At 45.9% G+C, this 18788-nt stretch overlaps 1 protein-coding gene and 1 pseudogene across 2 annotated transcripts; one reads left to right on the top strand and one right to left on the bottom strand.

Annotated features, from left to right (window-relative positions):
• Positions 1–7516: 7516 nt before the first annotated feature.
• On the top strand, positions 7517–8908 carry LOC308251804 (ruvB-like 2; the record flags this gene model as incomplete). The annotated part of the gene is made up of 1 exon (XM_080675490.1): positions 7517–8908. One exon carries the CDS (start codon positions 7517–7519, stop codon positions 8906–8908), a length of 1392 nt encoding a protein of 463 aa, XP_080531616.1.
• Positions 8909–9404: 496 nt separating this feature from the next.
• LOC308250996 (protein kish-A-like) lies at positions 9405–9623 on the bottom strand (annotated as a pseudogene). The gene has a single exon. The product of its transcript is annotated as a protein kish-A-like (transcript).
• Between the last annotated feature and the right edge of the window lie 9165 nt (positions 9624–18788).

Raw genomic sequence — 18788 nt, 5'->3', positions numbered from 1 at the left:
CTGTTGATACAATGTCTCTGTGGTTTGTTGAAGGTGAGTTTATTTTTCTTTTCTTTCTGTTTTTAATCCTCACCTGAGGATATTTTTTCCACTGATTTTTAGAGAGAGTGGAAGAGAAAGGGAAAGACAGAGAGAAACATCAATGTGAGAGAAACGCACATCGTGCCTCCTGGATCAGCCCTGACCAGGACCTGAGCCTGGGAGGACCCTGCAACCAAGGTATGTGCCCTTGACTGGAATCAAACCCAGGACCCTTCGATCCACAGGCCAACGTTCTATCTATCCACTGAGCAAATCCAGCTAGGGCAAAGGTGTGTTTCTTGAAACTGAGTATGTTTAAATAAAAACCAAGGTTTCTAAGAATTAAGAATTCTAATTAAACTGGAAAGAGATTGTATGGTTTTGATACTAAAAGGCCTGAGGCATGGAAATATATACATATATATTTTTTCCTTTATTTTATTTTATTATTTTTTACATGAAATAAACATTAATATTGCAAGAAAAATGATTTTTAAATATAATATTACCAAAACTGTACTACATAATATCACAAAAGTTGTGGGAAATATTAAAAACCTGCAAATAACAGGATTACTTCTATTCTAAAATATTTTTTCCTCTGGCTCTATTTTGGTTCATCAGTTTATTTTGTTCATTATATTCCACACATGTGATATTTATCTTTCTCTGACTGGCTTATTTCGCTTAGCATAATGCTCTCCAGGTCCATCCATGCTGTTGCAAATGGTAAGAGTTCCTTTTTTTACAGCAGCGTAGTATTCCATTGTGTAGATGTACCACAGTTTTTTTTTGTTTTTTTTAAATATATTTTATTGATTTTTTACAGAGAGGAAGGGAGAGGGATAGAGAGTTAGAAACATCGATGAGAGAGAAACATCAATCAGCTGCCTCTTGCACACCCCCTATTGGGGACGTGCCCGCAATCAAGGTACATGCCCTTGACCGGAATCGAACCTGGGACCTTTCAGTCCGCAGGCTGACGCTCTATCCACTGAGCCAAACCGGTTTCGGCTGTACCACAGTTTTTTTTTTTTTTTTTTTTTTTTAATATATTTTATTGATTTTTTACAGAGAGGAAGGGAGAGGGATAGAGAGCTAGAAACATCGATGAGAGAGAAACATCGATCAGCTGCCTCCTGCACACCGCCCTTGACCGGAATTGAACCCGGGACCCTTCAGTCCGCAGGCCGACGCTCTATCCACTGAGCCAAACCGGTTTCGGCTGTACCACAGTTTTTTAATCCACTCATCTGCTGATGGGCACTTAGGCTGTTACCAGATCTTAGCTATGGTGAATTGTGCTGCTATGAACATAGGGGGTGCATATATCCTTTCTGATTGGTGTTTCTAGTTTCTTGGGATATATTCCTAGAAGTGGAATGACTGGGTCAAATGGGAGTTCCATTTTTAGTTTTTGAGGAAACTCCATACTGTTCTCCACAGTGGCTGCACCAGTCTGCATTCCCACCAGCAGTGCAAGAGGGTTCCTTTTTCTCCACATCCTTGCCAGCATTTCTCATTTGTGGAAATATATTTTGAAGAAAAAAGAAAGTAAATTATCTAAAACTGGTTGTTTGTGAGTAAGAACAGTTTGTAAAAGTTATAGAAGGTTGTAAAAAAAATACTAATAGGAAGTGATACAAATGACACAGGCCAGTAAGACAGGACAAGCGGAATGGGGAAACTGAGACATAGTTGAACAGCAGTTTGCAGCCATCTAATAAATTCTATCTTCTCTAAACCAAGGACACTTAAGAGTAAATAATTTGCATTTTTCCTCCCCACTCAGAGGGTAAATAGCTTAAACCACCCTACTCACAGAGACAGCAGAAATCCAATTAGTGCCATTTGCCAACTACAGCCAAGGACAAATGAAGAGAATAAACCTCATTTTGGTATCTATAATAATAAAAGCATAATATGCTAATTAGATCGGACATCCTTCTGGACGAGGCCAGGGCTGCGAGGGAAGCCCAGATCCCGAGTGCCAGAGGGAAGCCGGTGCCAGCAGCCGGGGAAATGAAGGCCTACTCTTGCATGAATTTTTTGCATCAGGTCTCTAGTAAAGCATAAAGCTGATGAATAATATTGAGATCTTCTTGGTGTTTATTTTTATTTGTTTATTTAAATATATTTTTTATTGATTTCAGAGAGGAAGGAAGAGGGAGAGAGAAACATCAATGATGAGAATCATTGATTGGCTGGATGCCTCCTGCATGCCCCCTACTGGGGATAAGCCCTCAACCCAGTCATGTGCCCTTGACTGGAATTGAACCCCCAGCTTTTCACTCCCCAGGCTGACACTCTGTCCACTGAGCCAAACCAGCTAGGGCTTCTCAGTCTTTAAAAGACCCTGCCTAGCATGTACTCTCCTGAATAATAAATTTAATGAAATAAATTAAAAAATAAAAATAAGCTAATACAATTAAAATTTGGTTCTTTTCTACACTGTTAAAAGGATAAGGATTTTACTCTTGCTTTTCAAATATAAGAAGACATTTTTAAAGCAATTTGGTAAATGATATATATTTCTCCCTACCTTATCCCTCCAGAATTTGGCAAACATTTTTTTTTGGGGGGGGGGATTTCTTTTTTAAAAAATATATTTTATTGCCAAAACCGGTTTGGCTCAGTGGATAGAGCATCAGCCTGTGGACTGAAAGGTCCCAGGTTCGATTCCGGTCAAGGGCACGTAACTTGGTTGCGGGCACATCCCCAGTAGGAGGTGTGCAAGAGGCAGCTGATCGATGTTTCTCTCTCATCGATGTTTCTCTCTATCCCTCTTCCTTCCTCTCTGTAAAAAATCAATAAAATATATTTAAAAATATATATATATATATTTTATTGATTTTTTACAGAAGGAAAGGAGAGGGATAGAGAGTTAGAAACATCGATGAGAGAGAAACATCGATCAGCTGCCTCCTGCACACTCCCCACCGGGTATGTACCCACAACCAAGGTACATGCCCTTGACCGGAATCGAACCTGGGACCCTTGAGTCCACAGGCCTACGCTCTATCCACTGAACCAAACCAGTTAGGGCTAGCAATTCTTAATGACTGAGTCATGGCAATATATTTCTTTCCATGAATTCAATAAGACAAGCTTTCAACTGTAGTTTTATTAATCAAGACTTTGGCTGGCATGTTATGTCTGAAAGAGATATGCATGACTCTGGATGTCACCAGAAGCCTCAAGAAATGAAAACTGACTTTGAAGCCAATGAGAGCCCCTTGGAGAAAGCCTGGTACTTTGCTTGGTCAAGTGGTTCATGGCAATCTTTCCAGATAAGGAACGAAGGTTGCTTTCCTAAAAGATGGCAAGGAAGGAACCTCAAGACATTTTGAGAACCTCAAGAACTTGAGGAATTCATCCAAGTCTATAGGTATTGCCAGAAAACCTGATGGCAACTAGGTGGCTCAGCTTCTCTAACTTGAGGGGCTAATTAAAGCTCAACTAGGAGATTCCAGCAAAGGAAAAAAATTTAAAAGCTTATACAATTCATTGCTATACTTATTATGTTTATGCAAATAACCAGGCCAAATTGAAACTAAACTTAATACAGTAAATAAATTGGTCTTAATGTGGCTCTAATAACATTGAGGGTGGTTTTTAGGGGGAAAATTGTGTTTCAAAGGACTCTAATACACAGTTGTTGATATTAGACTCTAATTCAATTGTCTCCAAAGTTTTATTTTTAAAAATATATATATATATATATTTTTTTTAAAACATATTTTATTGATATTTCACAGAGAGGAAGGGAGAGGGATAGAGAGCTAGAAACATCGATGAGAGAGAAACATCGATCAGCTGCCTCCTGCACACCCCCCACTGGGCATGTGCCCGCAACCAATGTACATGCCCTTGACCGGAATCGAACCCAGGACCCCCCAGTCCGCAGGCCGACGCTCTATCCACTGAGCCAAACCGGTTTCGGCTAAAAATATATTTTATTGATTTTTTACAGAGAGGAAGGGAGAGGGATAGAGAGTTAGAAACATCGATTCAGCCACCTCCTGCACACTCCCTACTGGAGATGTGCCCGCAACCAAGGTACACGCCCTTGATCGGAATCGAACCTGGGACCTTTCAGTCCGCAGGCCGACGCTCAATCCACTGAGCCAAACCGGTCATGGGCCATTTGTCATAATTCTTATTGTTGTAGCTTTTGTCCCAGTAATAAATACTTTGTCTCCACCAGATAACAAGCCCTACTTATATTCAGGAAATACCACCCCTAGACACCATCACCAACTCTTTTAGTGCCCAGGCCTCATCGTCCCTCAGACAAGAGCAAGGATTTTTGGTCTGAAGGAAAATGCTGCCCCTTCCAGCAGGAAGCAGCTATAGAGGAGACCCAATGCCCCTTTTTCTCTAAAAGAATTCATTATCAAAAATCCTTGAGGAGGGAAATGTTAGACCCCCAGATTGCTTATGGGGGGCGGGGGGAGAGGGGCGGGAGGCTGGAATGTTAGGCACATTCTCTGCCTTTCCCCTGCACTCCATTATGCCCTGCCTGGGGCTCTCTCCTCCCTGCAGTTTTACTATTATTCTCATTACAGCTGGTGAAAGACATGATTAATGGCTTTCAGTTTCCAGTAAACCACCTCACCTAATTTTCAGTGGACCGCCTACATGGCGACCCTAGCAGTAACTCTCATAGAGACAGAGGGGGAGGGATCAGAAAGGAGAGGAAGGAGGAGAAACTAACAATGGACGAAGAGAGGAAGGGAGACATAAAAGGAGTAATGAGAAAATATCAAGGAAAAGGAGACAAGATGAAGAAATGTATCCGATGGAGTAATCCATCCATCTATGGTGGCCATGAGGGTAAAATAGGATAATGTATTCCTACTCTAGTGCCTGGCACATAAATCTATAGTGGTACCTATGATGATGTCTATAACCTCCTTTACTTACGCTCCGACAAGGTGCTGGCAGTAGGAATGTAAAGGAGGGGATTTTTTATTACTCAGTAGCACTTTATTATCTATAAATTGTCAGATCATTTCTGTTATCCAAATGTTTAGATGTTTGTATAGTATTTTTTTTTAGGTCTATGTCAATTAATTATACACATTGGATTCATTATAAAAGCATGATAACATCAATCAAACTTTGCATCACTCCCTTCTCATTACATTTAGGATGGCTTATTTCCCCCATTTTGTTTTGTTTTTAAATTGTTGATAATATCACAGATACCCCCAAATTCCCCTTCTTTCCCCCTCTCCCATCCCTGCCTCTCCCCAGGTCTTCCCCACACTATTGTCTGTGTCCATGGACTATGCATATCCTAAATAATAAAAGGCTAATATGCAAATCGACTGAATGGCGGAACGACTGGTTGCCATGATGCGCACTGACCACCAGAGGGCAGACACTTAACGCAGGAGCTGCCCTCTGGTGGTCAGAGTGCTCCCACAAGGGGAGTGCCACTGAGGCAGAAGCCGGGCTCATGGTTGGTGAGCACAGCAGTGGTGGTGGGAGCCTCTCTGGCCTCCATGGCAGTTGGACATCCCCCGAGGGCTCCCGGACTGCGAGAGGGCGCAGGCTGGGCTGAGGGACCTCCCCCACTGAGTGCACAAATTTCATGCACTGGGCCTCTAGTATGGATATAAGTTCTTTGGTTAATCTTTTCAGTACCCCATACTCCTCCCTTCTGATATCTGTCAGTCTGTTCCATGTATCCATAATCTCTGGTCCTATTTTGTTTGTCAGTTTACTTTGTTCATTAGATTCCACATATAAGTGAGATCATATGATATTTGACTTTCTATGACTGGCTTATTTTACTTAGCATAATACTTTTCAGGTTCATCCATGCTGCCACAAAGGGTAAGAGATCCATCTTTTTATAGCTGCATAGTATTCCATTGTATAAATGTACTACAGCTTTTTTATCCACTCATCTGCTAATGGGCACTTGGGCTGTTTCCAAATCCTAGCTATTATAAATAGCGCTGCTATGAACATAGGGGTGCATATATTCTTTCTGATTGGTGTTTCGGGTTTCTTAGGATATATTCCTAGAAGTGGGATCACTGGGTCAAATGCCAGTCCCATTATTACTTTTTTGAGGAGACTCAATACTGTTTTCCATAATGCACCAGTCTGCATTCCCACCAGCAGTTTCCTTTTTTCCACTTCCTTGCCAGCACTTGTTTGTTGATTAATTTTTTTAATATATTTTATTGATTTTTTACAGAAAGCAAGGGAGAGGGATAGAGAGTTAGAAACATCGATGAGATAGTAACACCAATCAGCTGCCTCCTGCACACTCCCTACTGGGTATGTGCCTGCAATCAAGGTTCATACCCTTGACTGGAATCAAACCTGGGACCCTTGAGTCCGCAGGCCAACACTCTAGCCACTGAGCCAAACCAGTTAGGGCTGTTTGTTGATTTATTGATGGTAGCTGTTGTGGTAGGTGTGAGGTGATACCACATTGTATTTATTTATTTATTTATTTATTTATCTTTATTGTTTTTATAAAATATATATTTTTTATTGATTTCAGAGAGGAAGGGAAAAGGAGAGAGATAGAAACATCAATGATGAGAGAATCATTGATCGGCTGCCTCCTGGACAGCCCTGACTGGGGATCTACTCCAAAACCCAGGCATGTGCCCTGACCAGAATCAAACTGACCTGGTTCATACGTCAATGCTCAACCACTGTGCAACACCAATTGGGCTCTTAGTTGTTGAAAGTATTACAGATGTCTCCCTTTCCCCCACCATTGACTCCCACTTCCCCACTCCCATCCTGCCCCCAGGCCTTCACTGCACTATTGTCTGTGTCCATGGGTTATGCATATATGCATATAAATTTTTTGGTTATTCTCTTCCTACTCCTCCCCTTTCCCTCTGAGAATAGTCACTCTGTTGCATGCTTCTGGATCAGGTTTTTTTTTGTCAGTTTCTTTTGTTCATTAGATTCCGCATATAAGTGAGATCATATGGTATTTGACTTTCTACGACTGGCTTATTTCACTTAGCATAATAGTCTCCTGGTCCCTCCAGGCTGTCTAAAAGGGTAAGAGATCCTTCTTTTTTTTTTTTTTTTTAATTGTTCTATTTTATTCTTTTTATTCTAAGAATGTAGTTTTACTTAGAGAATGACAGCTGGTCAAATTTATACTTAAGACATTTATCCATACTTAACCAGAGAGGCTGCAGAAGCAACTACACCAATCAGCTATTCTAAATCCTTTCACATTAAATATGAACACTTTCTCAATACTACTCAAGTCACATCTCATTTATCTTTCTCCTTAGAACTGCATAGGCTTATTTTAAATAGTTTAAAAACCTGCTATAAACCACATAGTTCGTTAAGAGTAGAGGTACTCTGGTTAATGCTCAAAATGGTGTGGCCAGAGGTAAAGCCAGTATTATTAAGTATGAATGCAACACTTAGCAACACAAATTGAACCTTTTTTTTTTTCCAATAAAGAAAGCTAGTTCATTAGCGGTTGGTGAGCATCATGGCAACCGTGACGGCCACAACCAAAGTGCCAGAAGTCCGTGATGTGACAAGAATTGAGCGTATTGGCGCTCACTCCCACATCCGGGGGCTGGGGCTGGACGATGCCTTGGAGCCGCGGCAGGCGTCCCAGGGCATGGTCGGCCAGCTGGCGGCCCGGCGGGCAGCGGGCGTAGTGCTGGAGATGATCCGGGAAGGGAAGATCGCGGGCCGGGCCGTCCTCATCGCCGGCCAGCCGGGCACCGGGAAGACAGCCATCGCCATGGGCATGGCGCAGGCCCTGGGCCCCGACACCCCATTCACAGCCATTGCGGGCAGCGAGATCTTCTCCCTGGAGATGAGCAAGACAGAGGCGCTGACGCAGGCCTTCCGCAGGTCCATCGGCGTTCGCATCAAGGAGGAGACGGAGATCATCGAAGGGGAGGTGGTGGAGATCCAGATCGACCGGCCGGCCACGGGGACGGGCTCCAAGGTGGGCAAGCTGACCCTCAAGACCACCGAGATGGAGACGATATATGACCTGGGCACCAAGATGATCGAGTCCCTGACCAAGGACAAGGTCCAGGCCGGGGACGTGATCACCATCGACAAGGCCACGGGCAAGATCTCCAAGCTGGGCCGCTCCTTCACACGCGCGCGGGACTACGACGCCATGGGCTCCCAGACCAAGTTCGTGCAGTGCCCAGACGGGGAGCTCCAGAAGCGCAAGGAGGTGGTGCACACCGTGTCCCTGCACGAGATCGATGTCATCAACTCCCGCACCCAGGGCTTCCTGGCCCTCTTCTCAGGTGACACAGGGGAGATCAAGTCAGAAGTCCGAGAGCAAATCAATGCCAAGGTGGCCGAGTGGCGCGAGGAGGGCAAGGCGGAGATCATCCCTGGGGTGCTGTTCATTGATGAGGTCCACATGCTGGACATCGAGAGCTTCTCCTTCCTCAACCGGGCACTGGAGAGCGACATGGCGCCCGTCCTCATCATGGCCACCAACCGCGGCATCACCCGGATCCGGGGTACCAGCTACCAGAGCCCCCACGGCATCCCCATCGACCTACTGGACCGGCTGCTCATTGTCTCCACCTCCCCCTACAGTGAGAAGGACACGAAGCAGATCCTCCGCATCCGGTGTGAGGAGGAAGATGTGGAGATGAGCGAGGACGCCTACACGGTGCTGACCCGAATTGGGCTGGAGACCTCCCTGCGCTATGCCATCCAGCTCATCACAGCTGCCAGCCTGGTGTGCCGGAAACGCAAGGGCACGGAGGTGCAGGTAGACGACATCAAGCGGGTCTACTCACTCTTTCTGGACGAGTCGCGCTCCACGCAGTACATGAAGGAGTACCAGGACGCCTTCCTCTTTAATGAGCTCAAAGGCGAGACTATGGATACCTCCTGAGCTGATGTTCCCCTCCCCCTCCTCCCCGTTTTCTACCAGAGTTCTGACACTGTGACTTTGTATAAAATGTTCTGAAACTGGAAAAAAAAAAAAAAAAGAAAAAAAAAAAGAAAGCTAGTTCAATATATGGTCTCATTCTATAAAGATATATCACTTCCAAGTCACAGTGAAGGAACTTGAATAATTTACCAAATTTTTCTACTATGTGCCTTAGAGATACCTCACTAAAAACTGGTATTGGACACAACATAATGACATTTGCAGCATGTAATATTGTAGTGACAGTACTGAGACTGATTGCTACAAACTCTTTGAGTATTAAATGGTTACATCCTAATTATATAGAACATTGGTCCAATAACAAAATAGAGAACAGCAGCTGGGAATTTATCTCATTCAATGTTGAAACAACCTTATTCTTTGCATTATTTTCTGCAGATAAGTCCCCTTTTTATATTGAAATCTGATGGAAATTAAATTCAGGTATTTTTCTGACCTACTGCATGAATAGGATGCTGAAGGCCATCACTATACAGAATACTGCAACATAAGGACTCTTCCGTTCACCAATTCTGGCGCACTTCCAAAACATACCCAACAATCCAGTTTTATTTCTGTCCAGGAGGCTGGGTGCCAAGGATTGGATATAAGCACAGGTTCATATAAGCAGCAAGATTACAGTCAACAGACTCTGAAAATTGAAAATGGCAGACATAGTGAGGCTGGCGAAGCCCCAGCCACATCACCCTTCCAGACTGAGGGCGGAATTTACTGCTGCATAGTATTCCATGGTGTAAATGTACCACAGCTTTTTATCCACTCATCTACTGATGGACACATGGGCTGTTTCCAGATCTCAGCTATTGTAAATTGGGCTGCTATGAACATAGGGGTGCATACATTCTTTCTGATTGGTGTTTCAGGCTTCTAAGATATATTCTTAGAAGTGGGATCAGTGGGTCAAATGGTAGTTCCATTTTTAATTTTTTGAGGAAACTCCATACTGTTTTCCATGCATTCCCACTAGTAGTGTACTAGGGTTTCTTGTTCTCCACATCCTCACCAGTACTTGTTTGTTGATTTATTGATGGTAACCATTTTGGTAGGTGTGAGGTAGTACCTCATTGTTGCTTTCATTTGTGTTTTTCTTATTAGTAGGGTTGAACATTTTTTCATATGTCTTTTGGCCATTTGTATGTCCTCTTTGGAGAAGTGTCTATTTAAGTTTTCTGCCCATTTTTTAATTGGATTGCTTGTCTTCCTTTTGTTGAGTTGTGTGAGTACTTTATAGTATAAGTATTTTTCTTGTGGACCTCGACCAGCACAGCTAGAGAGCGGACGAGTTCCTGAGTAGGGGTGGCTGGGGATTGAGAAAAAGAAAGAGACAGACACAGACAGTAGGGAAAGCTGGGACCAGGTGGGACAGCTGCCCTCTGATGGAGAGACAGTGACCCAGAGCTGGTGCAGCACGTTTATTATATACAGCATAATTCCAGGAAGTTTTACTAGAGTTTAAAGAACAAAGAAAATTATGTGAAATCATGGTTAAAGATCAAGCTGTAATTCTTCATTCCTGTGGCTTCTTTGTTATTGTCACTCCTGGCTGAGCCCGGATATTTGCGTCCGTTCCTTGCGCCTGGCTGAACTTAGATAATGAAACCCACCCCCTGGCACCTGAGCTAAGGGTCAGGCTGACAACATATCTGACAATCAGCTCATGTGCCTTCCCGGGTGTTCTCTACATTATATGTTTTGGAAATTAACCCCTTATCAGATCTATCACCGGCAAATATGATCTTCCAAACCTTTTCATTTTGAGGATGGTTATTTTTTTTTGCTGTGCAGAACAATTTTAGTTTGATATAGTCCCATTTGTTTATTTTATTATATATATATATATATATATATATTTTAAATGATTTTTTACAGAGAGGAAGGGAGAGGGATAGAGAGTTGAGAACGTGGATGAGAGAGAAACATCAATCAGCTGCCTCCTGCACACCCCCTACTGGGGATGTGCCTGCAACCAAGGTACATGCCCCTGACTGGAATCCAAGGCTCTGTCCACTGAGCCAAACCAGTCAGGGCGCATTTGTTTTATTTTCTACTAGTGGTGCGGTGCACAAAATTCGTGCACATTAAAAGGGGATTAATTAGAGCAGTGGTCGGCAAACTCATTAATCAACAGAGCCAAATATCAACAGTACAACAAATTGAAATTTCTTTTGAGAGCCAAATTTTTTAAACTTAAACTTCTTCTAACTCCAATTCTTCAAAATAGACTCGCCCAGGCCGTGGTATTTTGTGGAAGAGCCACACGCAAGGGGACAAAGAGCTGCATGTGGCTCACGAGCCTCAGTTTGCCGACCATGGAATTAGAGGAAATAATTTAATATTGCTATTTGCCCTTTCTCTATAATAGAAGTGTCAGAGATGAAAGAAAATTAGTAAAATGTATATGAAAACCTTCCTCCTGTCAGAGTCTGGGGTGCACCACGGGACCCAGAGTCAAGTCCCCGCCCACCCACATGCGCCTCAAAATTGAGTGAGACCCAGCCCTAACCGGTTTGGCTCAGTGGATAGAGTGTCAGCCTGCGGACTCAAGGGTTCCAGATTCGATTCCAGTCAAGGGCATGTACCTTGGTTGCAGGCACATCCCCAGTAGGGGGTGTGCAGGAGGCAGCTGATCGATGTTTCTCTCTCATCGATGTTTCTAACTCTCTATCCCTCTTCCTTCTTCTCTGTTAAAAAAAATCAATAAAACATATTAAAAAAAAATTGAGTGAGACCCAGACCTGGCTGGCCCCCTCGCCCCCAATGGGCAGGATCCAGACCTGGCCAGTCCCACCCTTGTCAGGCCACGCCGGGAAGGGGGCATAGCCTCAGGTCACCTACCCGGCGCCAGGACGGGGGGTGTAGCCTGAGGTGCCCTAGCCCAGACTGGGGCGGGGAGAGTGCCTTGAGGTCCCCTGTCAAGCCCTGCCAAGTGGGGGACATGGCCTGAGATCCCCTGTCAAGCCACACAGGGGCGGGGGAGGGCGTAGCCTCAGGTCCCTGCTGATTGCTCGTTAAGGCTCCTTATGGGAACTAGGCCTCAGCTGTGGGTGCAGCCATCTTTGTGATGGAGTGATGGTCAATTAGCATATTCCCTCTTTATTAGATAGGATGTTCCCCTTGCCCTAGGTGTTGTATCAGTGAAAATTCTACTACATGAAATGTGTGATATTTTGCTGCCTATGTTTTCTTTTAAGGTTTTTATGGTTTCATGATTTACATTGAAGTCTTTTTTTTAAAATATATTTTATTGATTTTTTACAGAGAGGAAGGAAGAGGGATAGAGAGTTAGAAACATCGATGAGAGAGAAACATCGATCAGCTGCCTCTTGCACACCCCTCACTGGGGATGTGCCCGCAACCGAGGTACATGCCCTTGACCAGGAATCGAACCTGGGACCCTTCAGTCCGCAGGCCTACACTCTATCCACTGAGCCAAACCATTCAGGGCTACATTTAAGTCTTTTATCCATTTTGAATTTATTTTTGTGTATGGTGTAAGTTGGTGGTCTAATTTCATTTTTTTTTTTTGCATGTACCTGTTCAATTATCCCAACACCATTTATTGAAGAGACTGTCTTTTCTCCATTGTATGTACTTGCCTCCTTTGTCAAATACTAATCCTATATAATAAAGAGGGAATATGCAAATTGATCATCACTCCATCACAAAGATGGCTGCACCCACAGCTGAAGCCAAGTTCCCATAAGGAGCCTTAATGAGCAATCAGCAGGGACCTGAGGCTACGCCCTCCCCCGCCCCCGGGGGTCTTGACAGGGGCCCTCAAGTTGTGCTTCCCATCCTGGTGCTGGGCTAGGGGACCTCAGGCTGCTCCCCCCACCCCAGCGCCAGGCCAGGGGGCCTCAGGCTGTGACCCCCCCACCAGGTGGGGCTTGACAGGGGACCTCAGGCCGCACCCCCCGACCCAGCACTGGGCCAGGGGACCTGAGGCTGCAGCCCTGTGCCTGGCGGGGCTTGACAGGGGACCTCAGACCATGCTCCCCACCCAGCGGGGTTTGACAGGGGACCTCAAGGTGCACCCCCAGTTCTGGGTCAGGGGAACTCAGGCCGGGCCACCCGCTCAGCGGGGCTTGATGAGGGACCTGAGGCTGTGCCCCCCTGCCAATGGGACTTGATGGGAGACCTGAGGCTGTGCATGCTCCCAGTTGCTGGGCCAGGGGACCTGAGGCTGTGCCCCTCTGCCTGGCGGGGCTTGATGGGGGACCTCAGGCCATGCCCCACACCCAGCAGGGCTTGATAGGGGAATCTCAGTCCATTTCCCCCACCTGGCGGGGTTGATGGGGGACCTCAAGGCATGCCCCTTGCCCCGGTCTGGGCTGGGGGACCTGAGGCTATGCCCCCTGCCGGGTAGGGCTTGACAAGGGGGTGACTGGCTGGGTCTGGATCTAGCCCAATGGCGGGGGTGCCGGTCTGGTCTGGGTCTCATGCAATTTTGAGGCGCATGTGGGTGGGCGGGGACTTGACTCTAGGTCCCGTGGTGCACCCCCAACTCTGACAGGAGGAAGGTTTTCATATGCATTTTACTAATTTTCTTTCATCTCTGACACTTCTATTATAGAGAAAGGGCAAATAGCAATATTAAATTATTTCCTCTAATTAATCCCCTTTTAATGTGCATGAATTTCGTGCACTGGGCCACTAGTCCTATCTAATAAAGAGGGAATATGCTGGAGAGAAACCAAGATGGCGGCATAAGTTAGCACCTAAACTGCTGCCTCGCACAACAATTTCAAAACTACAACTAAAAGCCAGAACGGACTCATCCAGAACCACAGGAAGGCTGGCTGAGTGGAAATTCTACAAGTAGAAGGAAATAGAAAAGCTCACAGAGAATCAGAGGAACGGCAAAGGGCTGAGGTACGGAGACACGTGCGCAGAGAGGAAGGGCGGCTGAGTGCCTGGCTGACTTTCTCTGGTGGGAGGTGGAAGGAAGGCCCCAACTGCTCTGAACCCCAGTTCTGGGTGAAACTCCATGGACACAGGCTCATACAGGGGGAGTCTGGACTGCCAGGTAGAGAGAAAGGCACATGGAGACTCGGAGACTCGGGGGAGCCGCGGCGGGCAGGGGTCTGGAGGTGCGCACACGCCGTGAGTGCTCACAGAGAAGACTGAATGCAGAGGATGCCTCAGGCATTCCCTAGTGGAAGGGAGTCGGAAGCTCCTGACTGCACTGAACGCCAGTTCTGGGCGAGCCCCTGGGGACCCATGCTCTTACGGGGGAATCTGGACTGTCAGGCGGAAACTCAGGGGAGCCACAGAAGGCAGAGGTCTGGAGGCGCGCGTGCAAGGACAGGGCTGACGGGAAGCCAAGACTGTCTGCTCTGCCCTGAGACTCCACCCCATCCAAGCTGAGCACAGAGGCTTTTGCAATTTTGCAAGTCTGATTTTATAAGGCTGTCTACAGCACCGAACTTCTCCCAGCATAGACACAGCTGATCCTCACAGCCAACTGGCCTGGAGGTCAATTCCTCCCAGCGATACCAACAACAATCAAGACTTAACTACAACAAGGCTGTACACACAGTCCACAAAGGGGTGCACCAAGAGTGTCCACCTCAGGTTAACTGGGGAGGCCGACCCACTGGGCCATATAGGAAACCTAGCACACAAAGCTACCCTAACAACTCAGGGAAGCAGTGAAAATGCGGAGACAAAGAAACATATCACAAAGGAAAGAAATGGAGGAAAACAAACCACTGGATATAGAATTCAAAACCACGGTTATAAGGCTTTTCAAGAATATCCTAGAAAAGGCCGATAAATTTAGCGAGACCCTCGAGGATATGAAAAAGGACCAACTAGAAATTAAACATACACTGACTAAAATAAAAAATATTATACAGAGACCCAACAGCAGACTAGAGGACCGCAAGAATCAAGTCAAAGATTTGAAATACAAAGAAGCAAAAAACACTCAACTGGAAAAGCAAAAAGAAAAAAGAATCCAAAAATTTGAAGATAGTGTAAGGAGCCTCTGGGACAACTTCAAGCGTACCAACATCAGAATTATGGGGGTGCCAGAAGAAGACAGAGAGCAAGATACTGAAAATCTATGTGAAGAAATAATGACTGAAAACTTCCCCCACCTGGTGAAAGAAATAGACTTACCAGTCCAGGAAGCACACAGAACCCCAAACAAAAGGAATCCAAAGAGGACCACACCAAGACACATCATAATTAAAATGCCAAGAGCAAAAGACAAAGAGATTATTAAAAGCAACAAGAGAAAAACAGTTAGTTACCTACAAGGGAGCACCCATACGACTGTCAGCTGATTTCTCAACAGAAACTATGCAGGCCATATGGGAGTGGCAAGAAATATTCAAAGTGATGAATAGCAAGAACCTACAACCAAGATTACTCTACCCAGCAAAGTTATCATTCAGAATGGAAGGTCAGATAAAGAGCTTCACAGATAAGAAAAAGCTAAAGGAGTTCATCACCACCAAACCAGTATTATATGAAATGCTGAAAGGTATTCTTAAAGAAGAGAAAGAAGAAAAAAGTAAAGATAAAAATTATGAACAACAAATACATATCTATCAACAAGTGAACCTAAAAATCAAGCGAATTAAAAATCTGAGGGCCCTAACCGGTTTGGCTCAGTGGACAGAGAGTCAGCCTGCGGACTCAAGGGTTCCAGGTTCGATTCTGGTCAAGGGCATGTACCTTGGTTGTGGGCACATCCCCAGTGGGGGGTGTGCAGGAGGCAGCTGATTGATGTTTCTCTCTCATCCATGTTTCTAACTCTCTCTCCCTCTCCCTTCCTCTCTGTAAAAAATCAGTAAAATATATATTTTTTAAAAATCTGAGGAACTGAATAAAGTGGTGAATATAATAGAATCAGGGGCATAGAAGGGGAGTGGACTGATAATTCTCAGGGAGAAAAGGGTATGGGGAGTGCAGGAAGAGACTGGACAAAAATCGTACACCTATGGATGAGGACAGTGGGGGGGAGGTAAGGGCAGATGGTGAGGTGGGAACCGGGTGGAGGGGAACTATGGGGGGAAAAAGGAGAAACAATTGTAATAATCTGAACAATAAAGATTTATTTTAAAAAATAAGATGAAACTAACAACAACAAAAGAGGGAATATGCTAATTGACCATCACTCCATCACAAAGATGGCTGCAACCACAGCTGAGGCCAAGTTCCCTTAAGGAGCCTTAACGAGCAATCAGCAGGGACCTGAGTCTACGCCCTTCCCCGCCCCCGTGAGGCTTGACAGGGGACCTCAGGCCATGCCCCCCACCTGGCAGGGCTTGACAGCTGACCTCAGGCCGTGCCCCCCGCCATCGTGTCAGGCTGGGGGACCTCAGGCCCATCTCCTGCCTTGGCACCAGGCCAGGGGACCTGAGGCCATGCCCCCTACCAGATGGGGCTAGACAGGGGACTTCAGGCTGTGCCCCCCAGTCCGGCACCAGGCCGGGGGGACCTGAGGCTGTGCCCCCCTGCCTGGTGGGGCTTGACAGGGGACCTCAGGCGGTGCCTTCTACCCCAGCACTGTGCCAGGGGACCTAAGGCTGCGCCCCCCTACCTGGCGGGGCCTGACAGGGGACCTCAGGCCGTGCCCCTCACCCAGCGTGGCTTGACGGGGGACCTCAAGGTGTACCCCAGTGCTGGGTCGGGGGAACTCAGGCTGTGCCCCCACCCAGCGGGGCTTGATGGGGGACTTGAGGCTGTGCCCCCCTCCCAGTGCTGGGCCGGGGGACCTGAGGCTCCACCCCCTGCCTGGTGGGGTTTGATGGGGGATCTCAGGCCATGCCCCCCACCCAGCGGGGCTTGACAGGGGATCTCAGGCCATGTCCCTCACCTGGTGGGGCTTGAAGGAGGACCTCAAGGCACACCCCCCACCCCGGTCTGGGCTGGGGGACCTCAGGCCACACACCCCCGTCCTGGTGCCAGGCCAGGGGACCTGAGGCTATGCCCCCTGCCTTGCAGGGCTTGACAAGGGTGGGACTAGGCGGGTCTGGATCTAGCCCTAGGTGGGGGGGGGGCGGGCGGCTAGGTCTGGGTCTCACACGATTTTGAGGTGCATGTGGGTGGGCGGGGACTTGACTCTGGGTCCGGTGGTGAGCCCCAGACTCTGACAGGAGGAAGGTTTTCATATGCATTTTACTAATTTTCTTTTTTTAAAATTTTTTTATTAAGGTATTATATGTGTCCATATCTTACCATTGCCCCCCCCCACTCCCATACATGCCCTCACCCCCCAATGTTTTGCATCCGTTGGTTACTCTTATATGCATGCATATAAGTCCTTCAGTTGATCTCTTATTTCCCCCACCTCTCCCTAACCTTCCCGCTGTAATTTGACAGTCTGTTTGATGCTTTACTGCCTCTGTATCTATCCTTTTGTTCATCAGTTTATACTGTTTTTCATTATCCCCAAATGAGTGAGATCATGTGGTATTTTTCTTTCATTGACTGGCTTATTTCACTTAGCATAATGTTCTCTAATTCCATCCAGGTGCCTACAAATGGTAACAATTCCTTCTTTTTTATGGCAGCATAGTATTCCATTGTGTAGATGTACCATAGTTTTCTGATCCAGTCATCTGCTGACGGGCACCTAGGCTGTTTCCAAATCTTAGCTATTGCAAATTGTGCTGCCAGGAACATAGGGGTGCATATATCCTTTCTGACTGGTGTTTCTAGTTTATTAGGATATATTCCTAGGAGTGGGATTACTGGGTCAAATGGGAGTTCCATTTTCAGTTTTTTGAGGAAACTCCATACTGTTCTCCACAGTGGCTGCACCAGTCTGCATTCCCACCAGCAGTGCACGAGGGTTCCTTTTTCTCCGCATCCTCGCCAACACTTGTCGTTTGTTGATTTGTTGATGATAGCCATTCTGACAGGTGTGAGATGGTATCGCATTGTCATTTTGATTTGCATCTCTCGGATAATTAGTGACTTTGAGCATGTTTTCATGTGTCTCTTGGCCTTCCTTCTGTCTTCTTTCGAAAAGATTCTATTTAGGTCCGTTTCCCATTTTTTTATTGGATCATTTATCTTCCTTTTATTGAGTTGTATAAGCTGCCTGTAGATGTTGGAGATTAAACCTTTATCAGTGATAACATTTGCAAATACGTTCTCCCATACAGTGGGGTTTCTTGTTGTTTTGTTGATGGTTTCTTTTGCTGTGCAAAAGCTTTTTATTTTGATGTAGTCCCATTTGTTTATTTTCTCTTTGGCTTCCTAGGGGCAGTATCAGTGAAGAAGTTCTTTCGGCATATGTCTGAAATTTTGCTGCCTGTGGATTCCTCTAGTATTTTTATGGTTTCCCGTCTTATATTTAAGTCCTGTATCCATTTTGAGTTTATTTTTGTGTATGGTGTAAGTTGGTGATCTAGTTTCATTTTTTTTGCATGTATCTGTCCAATTTTCCCAACACCATTTATTGAAGAGACTGTCTTGACTCCATTTTATATTCATGCCTCCTTTGTCAAATATTAATTGCGCATAGTGGTTTGGGTCGATATCTGGATTCTCTATTCTATTCCATTGATCTATATCAGCCGTGGGCAAACTACGGCCCGTGGGCCGGATCCAGCCCGTTCGGCTGTTCTATCTGGCCCACGGAGCCAAAAGAGCGGAGGGTTCTCTTGCTCTCCCCTCCGCTCCTTTACTTTGAATTTATATTAGTTCACACAAACACTCCATCCATGCTTTTGTTCCGGTCCTCCAGTACAGTTTAAGAACCCATTGTGGCCCTCGAGTCAAAAAGTTTGCCCACCCCTGATCTATATGTCTGTTCTTGTGCCAGTACCAGGCTGTTTTGAGGACAGTGGCTTTGTAATAC

The sequence above is a fragment of the Plecotus auritus genome (genome assembly GCF_963455305.1).
Source record: "Plecotus auritus genome assembly, chromosome: 6".
NCBI lineage: Eukaryota > Metazoa > Chordata > Mammalia > Chiroptera > Vespertilionidae > Plecotus > Plecotus auritus.
The sequence above is the reverse complement of the archived record's forward strand: the minus strand, read 5'-3'. Positions and strand labels throughout refer to the sequence as shown.